At 41.8% G+C, this 9938-nt stretch overlaps 2 protein-coding genes across 2 annotated transcripts; both read left to right on the plus strand.

Moving 5' to 3' along the window:
* The first annotated feature begins 386 nt into the window (after positions 1-386).
* On the plus strand, positions 387-5515 carry f10 (coagulation factor X). The gene is made up of 9 exons (XM_017303689.1): positions 387-535; positions 769-929; positions 1032-1056; positions 1139-1252; positions 2728-2859; positions 3622-3908; positions 4004-4121; positions 4294-4481; positions 4655-5515. Exons 1-9 carry the CDS (start codon positions 472-474, stop codon positions 5099-5101), a joined length of 1536 nt encoding a protein of 511 aa, XP_017159178.1. The 5' UTR covers positions 387-471; the 3' UTR covers positions 5102-5515.
* Positions 5516-6258: 743 nt separating this feature from the next.
* LOC103457853 (coagulation factor X-like) lies at positions 6259-9318 on the plus strand. Its single transcript, XM_008398288.2, has 6 exons — positions 6259-6582; positions 7486-7608; positions 7785-7969; positions 8041-8158; positions 8310-8497; positions 8577-9318. The coding sequence occupies exons 1-6, from the start codon at positions 6513-6515 to the stop codon at positions 8994-8996; spliced, it is 1104 nt and encodes a 367-aa protein (XP_008396510.1). The 5' UTR covers positions 6259-6512; the 3' UTR covers positions 8997-9318.
* Positions 9319-9938: the final 620 nt, after the last annotated feature.

Genomic DNA, 9938 nt, shown 5'->3' on the forward strand with positions numbered 1-9938 from the left:
TTACATTTGAGTGAAACGGCTCTGTGTTAAATAGACAGAAGCAGAAATTTTGCTGATAATGAATGAACAATCAGAACAAACTGTGACTGATAGCCRAGGACCAGAATGAGATAAAACAACTTATCTTGTTTTACTCCTTCAGGAAAATCCAACAACGGAAGCAGAAAAATCTGGACTGAAAACAGGATTCTGATTGAAGAAGTTTGTAGCTTTCTCTAAAAATTAACAGATACTATATTATYACTTCACCAGAACCACAAGCTTCCCTGTTTCTACTGCAAAACAGTAGARAGTTGTAATTTTCCCTAACAGAGTGCTGAAGGTCTGACATTTGGAGCAGGAAGCCTGAGATAAAGCCCGCCCAGAGCAGACCTTCCTCCCCCAGCGCAGTTCGTTGCCCTCTCTGCCTCCCTGCTGCAGTCAGACTCCATTACTCTGAACCAGGACAGTGAAGGTTCTCCAACCGGGACCATGTCTGGGACTCTACGACCGACCCTGGGCCTCGTGCTGCTGCTTCACCTCACGGCCGCTCACGGTACGTTGAGATCCACATTCAGGTGTCAGGACTGAGGAAGATGAGGGTGGTAGGGAGGAATGTGGAGTGTGTGTGCGTGTGTGTGTGTGTGTGTGTGTGTGTGGAGGAATGGGGAGGTTGTTGATTGACAGTTAGTGACACTTGACCTCAGGACAATATGTTTTGAGGTATGCTTGGGAAGCATCTGGAGCGTTTCTAGTCCCAGATTGCCAGTTTCTGTTCCCTGTCTCCAGTTTTCCTGGATGGCAGGGAGGCCAACCAGGTTCTGACCAGGCTGAGACGGGCCAACAGCTTTCTGGAGGAACTTAAGCAAGGCAACATGGAGAGGGAGTGCAACGAGGAGCGCTGCAGCTGGGAGGAAGCACGAGAGATCTTTGAAAATAAGGAGAAAACTGTATGAATCTAAAGACGTTTTCATCAAAATGCAAAGAAAGTCAGTCAGAAAACTTCCAATAATTCTGTATTAAACCATTTTATTCTGTTGGTCTTTCTTCAGGATGCGTTCTGGGCCAAATATGTGGGTAAGCTTCCTCTGCAGAACCTCAAACCAACTGACTTCTAGGGTCCTGGCATCTAACTGAAGTTACTCTGTCCTTTCTGCAGATGGCGACGCCTGTCTGTCCACACCCTGTGCTCATGGCGGTCGGTGCACGGATACAATTGGGAGTTACAAGTGTTTCTGCATGGAGGGSTACAAGGGCTTCAGCTGTGAAATCGGTAAGTAGAAGAGTCAATCCAGACGGTAAAAGTTGGGTGATCAGGGACACCGCCAGGAATCCTGGGCCCCCCTGTGCAATTTTTTGAGTCAATTAGCCTCATTCCTTCACTACTAAATGTGCTAATGGTGGAGAAACAACTTATCATTACAAAAAACTGTTTATCTGCCGTCATTGGTAGCTATGCTAACTAAACTGAGCATTTACARTTTGAATCTGCACAGCTCTGTGCTATGCTAGCTACAGCATGGCACAAATCGAGGCGGAGGAAGGACGAGCAGCACCACATGATACTGTGATTGACAGCACTGAAACTCTCCTGCCACTGACTGGTTGTTTCAAGCACTGGGAGAAAGCAGAGAAAATAGATTTTTGACAGATTACCTCTCATACCATACTGTCACAGCAAAAAATATGTGACGAAAATATTTTTATAAAAGTTACATGCTGCAGCTTCAGCTTCACTCAGAAGAGAATGGGACAGGGGGAACATGGGTTAGAGCTCCTGCTGACTGACTCATCTGTTGTTAAGTGGTAAAAGGTACAAAGGACAAGTTAAAAATATGAATATGTTGGTAATTTCTTTCCTTAATTCATTAAATGCTAGTGAAAAGGATGTAAACAGTAGTTTGTAGCTAAGCTAATTATGCTAAATAGTTGATAATCTTACACAGTTTACTCAGCTCTCTTGGAGAAAAACTGGATTATAAATTAGCACTCTTGCCCTTTTCTCTCTCCCCCTCTCTCTATTTTTTTAAAACCTGATTTTATAACTTTTCTTAGCAGCATAGTAACTGCCACAGTCGTTCGTGTCTTCCACTGTCTGCTGCTAACAGCGTCACTCTGAAGAGCTCCAAGCAACAAGAACCATTTAACGCAGATAGGGGGGTTCAGGGCAAAATGGATGTGTGTTTTTGTGATCTGGGAGTGGCAACATTCAATTTTTACTGCTAAAAACAATCTTTTAAAATACAATATGATTAATTTTGGAATTGACAGGGCCCCAATTTTTTATTTTTACTTCTATGAACAAAAAATAAATAATTAAATTGTGGAGAGCCCCCTTCTGGTCAGGGCCTAAATTGTCATCACTTTCCCCTCCTATACCGTGCCCCTGTGGGTGATACAGTAGCAGAATGTTCTTCCATCAGTCTTCACCTACTATGAAGACTTGAGGAGGTTTGAGGAACACTTTGGCAACGTCATTTTGCTTGGTCTTCTCTGCAGATCATGTTATTTTAAAAGCTGCTGCTAATAAACTCAACCCAATCAGGTGTTGAGAAGATGCAGACCTTGGACCTGAAAGTGTTCCAAGGTCACATGTTCCTGACTCTCACAAATAAACATGGGCGACGTTTGGTATTCATTCTGGTCAGAGTTACAGCACCACCGGTTGCCCCAAGATACCCTCCAGAGTCTTTGCAGTGGTGCCAYGTACATACTTTCTTAATGGCTGTAGTATCTGTGTCTTTTCAGTTATCCCAAAGCTCTGTGAAAACGATAACGGCGGCTGTGATCACTTCTGCCACGTTGCCAAAACAAACGTTGAGTGCTCGTGTGCTGATGGATACTTCTTGGGTCAAAATGGAAAGTCCTGTGAATCCAATGGTAAGAAAAGCAGCTTGAACACAGGAGATCTGGATGAGTGATTGAACAACATACAACTGCAAGTATCTTTAAATTCAACATGGGGATGTAAAGGTTTGGATTTATTGGGGATTTTATTCCAATTCTTGACGAGGCCAAACATACAGATTCCAAGAAAATATAAATTCCCAAAAACCATTGGACAAATAGTCCAATTTTTTTGATGAGTCCCRTGCCAAGAGATCTGCCTGACCAACACCCACAGCCAAGTGAAAGCCCAAGAACCTCAACAGAGATATAAAAAGGATAATTTTACATCCAGACATAATAGGGAAGTTTTCAGAATCCTTTTTAAACAGCAGCAGATCCAAGATCAGGGGAACAACCCAGTAACCACTATGGTTCAAGCCTAGTYTGACCTTCAACATGATGGTGCCATGGTGAGGCTTAGGACTCATGAATACCAGTGATGGCACAAGGAGACAGACATTCAATCTATTTATCTTTACCTCCAGTCAACACGATGATCTTAAGACCCAGACACAGTTGAGGTCCACAACAGGACGATGATCCCACACTGGTTCTGRAAGCATTTGGCTTCTGGACTGGCAGGTTGTCGTTTTCACCAGTAAAAAAGCAATGAATGTGATCAGTGGACACAAACGTATGTCGATAGAAATATCTCTGTAAGCAATATAACAAATCAGAGCTTCRGACACCACAGCATCATTTCAGAACCGGTTCAGATCTCCCAAACTCTAAACATCCAACAAACTCTTGCAGAGCCTTTTAAATGCGGCGTACTCGTCAGCAACAAGGTCCGGCGGTCACTCGTGGACTCTGGAGACCTGAACATGGAAAAAGTGAAACCCCCCAAGCTGAACACCACTGCAAACTCTACGGAGCAAAGGAACATCCTCGACCCTGATGATCCATTCTGGTCCAGAGACATCAGCAGCAAGCTCCCAGCTCCTATTCCCAATTTGATAAGTTCGGGTACTATTGACAGGTCGGGGAGTGTTCGGATCGTCGATGGAGAGGACTGTCCAGCAGGAGAATGTCCATGGCAGGTAGTCACACAACAAAGTGATGATCTGAATGTTATGTTCTGGTCACAGATTCTGGCAGAACTATACCATTACTGGAGCTTGTTGTGTCCTGCTAGGCTCTACTGATCAATGAGGACAACATTGGGTTCTGTGGGGGAACGATTCTGACCGAGTACATCATCCTGACTGCGGCTCACTGCATGAACCAATCACGTTACTTCATCGTCAAAGTTGGTAGGTCCGACTAGTCAAACTGGAACTTCCTGTTTATACTACTTCTTTTACAAACATATTATAACATCAAGAATCTTTAAATATAGTATACCTGTAGTTTAAGTCTTTAGTTATTGCATTGAAATGTGTCGTTGACTAGGTGAGTGATGCATTATTATCTCCGTGTTTCCAGGTGAACACAACACCACTCAACAAACCGATTGGGAAATGTCCCATGAGGTGGACACCATTGTCTCCCACTTCAAGTACAACCCAGAAAACTACAACAACGACATCGCACTCGTAAAACTGTCCAAGCCCATCAGGTTCAACAGATACATCCTGCCGGCCTGTATACCACAACCAGATTTTGCAGAAAACGTGAGAATAATCGAAGGTTTTGCTGGGGTTAATCAGGTTTTCTATAAAACGAGAGCAGGATGTAGAAATCAGCGAAGCAACGGATGATATTTGTATATTTATAGTTTGTTTTGATGATAAGTTTAGCTAAACTAAAACAAAGCTTTAAAGATTTGTGTTGTGTTCTGTTGCAGGTCTTGATGCGGCAGAATGACGGTCTGGTCAGCGGTTTCGGACGTCTTGGTGAGGGTCGAGAAACATCTACGGTCCTACAACGCCTCTCYGTGCCCTATGTGGACCGGCTCACCTGCATTGAATCCACCCAGTTGCGCATCTCTATGCGCATGTTTTGCGCCGGCTACGATACAATTGCTAAGGATGCCTGCCAGGGTGACAGCGGCGGCCCGCATGTCACACGTTACCATGACACCTACTTCATCACCGGCATCGTGAGCTGGGGCGAAGGCTGCGCACGCAAAGGGAAATACGGCGTCTATACGCAAGTGTCTAAATACATCCACTGGATCAGAGAGGGCATCAAGAAGCTGACGCCCAGAGGAGAGAACAGAAAAAGGAGGGACCATGGCGCCATCTACAGGCTGAAGAGAGACCATGGCGCCATCAAGAGGCTGAACCTGTAAGCTAGCTGGAACAACCCGCTGAGAATGTAATCGCTTTGAAATGGCCACGTTTTAGCCAAACAGGTGATCAATTTGTAAAGAGCGACATACCTTATGGAGTGACCACAATACAGATGGAGTTCCTCAGGGTTGATACTCTATGTCCCTTCATTTTCCGTTTTGTTTAAACTGCATTTTTGATTTGAATATTTGAGGTTGCAAAAAGATTTGACATTTAATAAAGAAATAAGTGTTAAATTTACTTTTTTTCCACTTGAAAAACAGCTCAGAAATAATATATTTTCTTTAACTTGAGCTTTTCTTTAGGGACCAAATTTCCACCAATAGTGTTTCAGCATCACACAAATGTAAAAACCTGCTATTCTGATGTAAAGGTTTSCTTGACAGAATTATTAAACACCTAGAAAACACTTACATTACTGTTTGCTTGTATTCTTTATCATCTGTTTTGGTAAATATTAACATGAGCTGGTCTTCAACAAAATAAAGGCAAACACATTCAACAAATTTAAAGAAAAGTGAAATTTTTACATAAAATTTAAAGAATATTCACTGAATTTCTAATATAGTTATTCAGTTATCCAAGCTTTTGATTGTAAAACAAATATTACAAATAAAAATGACTAAATAAAAAAAAAACTAACCTTTAATTACATTTAATTTGCATTGTACAATGATTTTTTTAGCTCTAATCTACATAATTATTTAAATTGCTTGAATTTAAATCAATTTGGAATTGATTTTGAAAATACTTATAAAGCTTTAAATTAGAAATAAAGAAATTATAATAAAATTTAGATGGATTTCTGTCATATTTCTAAAGTTAATATAAATCTGAATTTTGTAGACATATTTTTTATCCATTTTACTGGAAAATTAAAGTTTTTGATGATTTATTGATGAAGGTCATTAATTTGATACTTATTGTTTTTCTTTTTTTGGCATAAACACTGAAGATTTATAAAGTTAACTTTTGATGCCCAATCTGCTCACATCAGAATCCGTCCTGCTTTGGGGCCCRGATCAGTGAAAAATCCTGATTTATTGATCTTGAAGTCCCTCTGTGTTTACCTGAAATCAACAACAACCTGAACGTTGAGGGTTCAGAGGTYGAAGCTGCTGCTTGTTTTGACGGATTTACAGGAACAGAGTCCGTTGAAGGAGCAGAACTTATTTTTCATACATCTCTTTCCAGAACAAACCYGAGATCTGCTGACACAACATTTCCAAAGTGACTCAGAGCTCAGCGGTAATAAACACCTAAACAGATAGTCAGGTCAACAGATTGAGGATGAGTTAAAGYCCAGACATTTATTCACCTCTGTCCACATTATGTGAGTCCCTGATGTTCCTGTAGGTGTGTGTTTGCTGAGTRAGAGCAGCTGAGTCAGARCTGAAGCCGTCAAACATCATGTCTGCGTTTCTGCTCGCCATCTGCCTCCTGGGAGGTCCCTTCCTCCAGGTGTTCAGCCAAGATAAAGGTGAGAGATCCATCGTATTCATTAGCCATGATCACTTTGTCATGTTCTGTGTTGGTTAGCTAGTTGCAGTTCATCAGAGCTGGAAAACCATAAATGTTTCTCTGTGTATTTGAGTTTTTCCATGTCCAACACTAGAAACATTAACAGATGGGTTCTGGTTCTGGGGTCCATTTCACAGGGGAAAACTTGTTAATGTGTCACAACAGKATACTGACCAATACCTGAAAACATTTTATCACTGTAGATTATTGGGGTGAATAACACATGAATGGTGAGTAGCGCTAACTAAGAGGTTAGCTGTGCTAACCCTAAAATACTAATCATAACCAMYAGCCTTGATAATGCTAAAGTACTTAARAGCTAACTTCAATTCAAATGATGTTTACCTATGGAAGTCTACGACTTTAAGTAACCAATTTAATGTTGACATTATAATTTACAAGCTGYCCTTAGATATTGTATTTATGTCTACATCTTGTTGTCTTGTATGTTTCTTCTTTGAAATAAAATTCATTGAGARATTTTTAAGCCGATACCAYATATTTATTCAACTGAAAGGTTGAAAAAAACWAATAAAATAGAACTTCAGAATTTGTCTGGAAAAATTTAGGGAAAAGCTAAGTTAAGTATGCTAACTGTTTTCAAAGTTAGCAAAGCACTAAGCCAAAACAGCTACACTATTAGCACATTACCAAAAGTGTGGCCATCCCTGGAAACAGGTGTTGCCCAGTGGGTATCATTGAGGTTAAACGATGTTATCGTAGATGAAGGAACCAATAACTGGAGTTGACGATRTTGCCGTTAGCAGATAATCCAGATCAAGTCTTCAGTTTTCATCTAAATGTCTTCTAAAAACTTGTCAAGATGCTGGTTTTACTGGGATTTCTGCTCCCTGTCTCCCAGAGCTCTGTGACAATGAGAACGGTGCCTGTGAACATTTCTGCCATGTTGCTGGAGGAAGTGTAGTATGTGCCTGTGCTGACGGTTACTTCCTGGCACAGGACAACCAGTCCTGCAACTCCAACGGTAAGAGAAGCTTTCAGACCACCAGCCCTGATCCCAAACACCAAGGAGAGGAAAACCTTTGGTGCTTTCTCCTAAATTCATGCGTTCCTTCAAATGTTGTTGAGTTAGAGCAACACCAGAGTGGTTCTTCTAGTAACTGAACCACCTGATGGTTCCTGTCCTCCAAACTTGCTCAGAGACCTTTAGATGCGGCGCCATCATCACCGATGTCCAGGGACARAACAGAACCGAGAAGAGAAGCTTCACAGAGGAGCAACATGGCCGCCAGAGGAACAGCAGCAGTCAGCTCAGCTCAGACAGGGAAGCACAGACTGGGACCATCAATGGAGAGGACTGTCCACCAGGACAATGTCCCTGGCAGGTAGGCACTCAGCAATGGCAGGACAGTTCTAGTCCCTGTTTCCACTCCTTCAGGTTGTTCTGTCCCCAAAGGCTCTCCTGATCAACCAGGACAACATCGGATTCTGTGGGGGAACAATTCTGAGTGAATACATCATCCTGACTGCGGCTCAGTGCGTGGCCCAAACCCGGTACCTCACCGTCAGGGTCGGTAGGTTCAACAAGCCAAACCCAGGCTTCCAGTCAATTTTCAATGTAAATACAAGAACTGATCTGAGWAAAGTGAAGAGTTCAAAAGATCTTGATTTATTATAGACTACAGAATATCTAATGTAAATCCAACATTGGTTATCTGCGTCCAGGTGTCTTCAACACGTCCCACAGTGGTGGAAATGAAGCCTTGCATGTGGCGGACGCCATCGTCACTCACCATGGTTACAGCCCACAGACCTACTTCAATGACGTTGCTCTGGTAAAACTGGCCACRCCCATCAGGTTCACCAGGTACATCCTGCCAGCCTGCATGCCGGAGCAGGACTTCATGGAGAAGGTMAACTTTTTACTGCGTCAGTGACTAAAGATTATTTAGTATTTCCTGAGACGTTAGGAATCTGGTCTTGTTTGTGCAGGTTCTGATGCGGCAGCCAGATGCGCTGGTCAGCGGTTTTGGATATCTTGGTGAGGGTCAGCTGCCCGCCGTCCTACAACGCCTCTCTGTGCCCTACGTGGATTGGCAAACCTGCATGGACTCAACGCCGCTCAGCATCTCCTTACGAATGTTTTGCGCCGGCTACGACTCAATGGGCGAAGATTCCTTTCAGGGCGACAGCGGCGGCCCGCATGTCACACGGTACCGGGGCACCTTCTTCATCACTGGCATCAGGAGCTGGGGCAAAGGTCACGCCCGCAAAGGAAAGTATGGCGTCTACACGCAAGTGTCTAAATTCATCCGCTGGATCAAAGAGGGCGTCAAGAAGCTGACGCCGATAGAGAAACGCGGTTCCAGAACGAAGAGGCACCACGGCGCCGTCAAACATTTCCGTCTGTAGACAGTAGTCATCCATTAACTCTGGTAGCTCTGTAACTCAGATACATGGAAGGCTTTTACTGTAATACGACATCCTAATGGAGGAGTCCCTCAGGRTTATTTCYTTCAAGGGTTTTTGTTTCAGTGTTGTTTAGGTTTCCTTATGGAACCGACTAATAAAAGTAAAACCTTGTTAGTTGAAGCATTTGTACCAAATACATCTTACAGTAGCTCCCAGAATAGATAACTCTATGAAGATTATCAAATGTCTGTTTTTGTGTATTTTGTGTAATCCAGTGACCAAAATAAAGATTTGAATAATAGAAACAAAAAGTAARAAACACTGTCTTCTTTTGTTTATTTTGTACAAATATGATAAATGTATTTGGCCGTTTTGAAAACTTTCAGTTGAATAAAGTTTGACATTTATGTCGAAGATTTGGTTATTGAATGTTAGAAATTATTCAAGTAGGTAGATGTCGATAATCAGGATCTTATTTTTAAGAAACGCATCAACTAAATAAAACTCAGAGAACAGGATATGAATACAATCTTTAGTGGCATTATAGGTAAATTATTAGGTCAAATTTAAATTGGTGCTCCAATGTTGTAGTCTTTCAAAGGCAGATATAATTTGAATTGAAGAAGCGCATTAGCTTCAACTAAATACTGTGTTGGTTTAATGCTTTAGTSTTTGYGGATTTAATGTTTATAATTAGTGCTTTAGTATTACCGTGAGATAACTTTTTATTTAGCACTGCCCACCACTGCATTAAAATGTTATTTAGTAAAATTTAGACTTAATCTTGTGTAAAGTATGAATTATGCTTTTTTTCTGTCTAAGTTTAATTTGGAGTATGTGTTTTTCTATCTTTCAACAATTTCTGAGCTCTAGCATCTCTGGATGATATTAAATGATTGATTTCTGGGATGTTTGCCTGGAATAAACAAGCCAGCTCTGTCC

This window comes from Poecilia reticulata, linkage group LG2 (assembly GCF_000633615.1).
Source record: "Poecilia reticulata strain Guanapo linkage group LG2, Guppy_female_1.0+MT, whole genome shotgun sequence".
Classification (NCBI taxonomy): domain Eukaryota; kingdom Metazoa; phylum Chordata; class Actinopteri; order Cyprinodontiformes; family Poeciliidae; genus Poecilia; species Poecilia reticulata.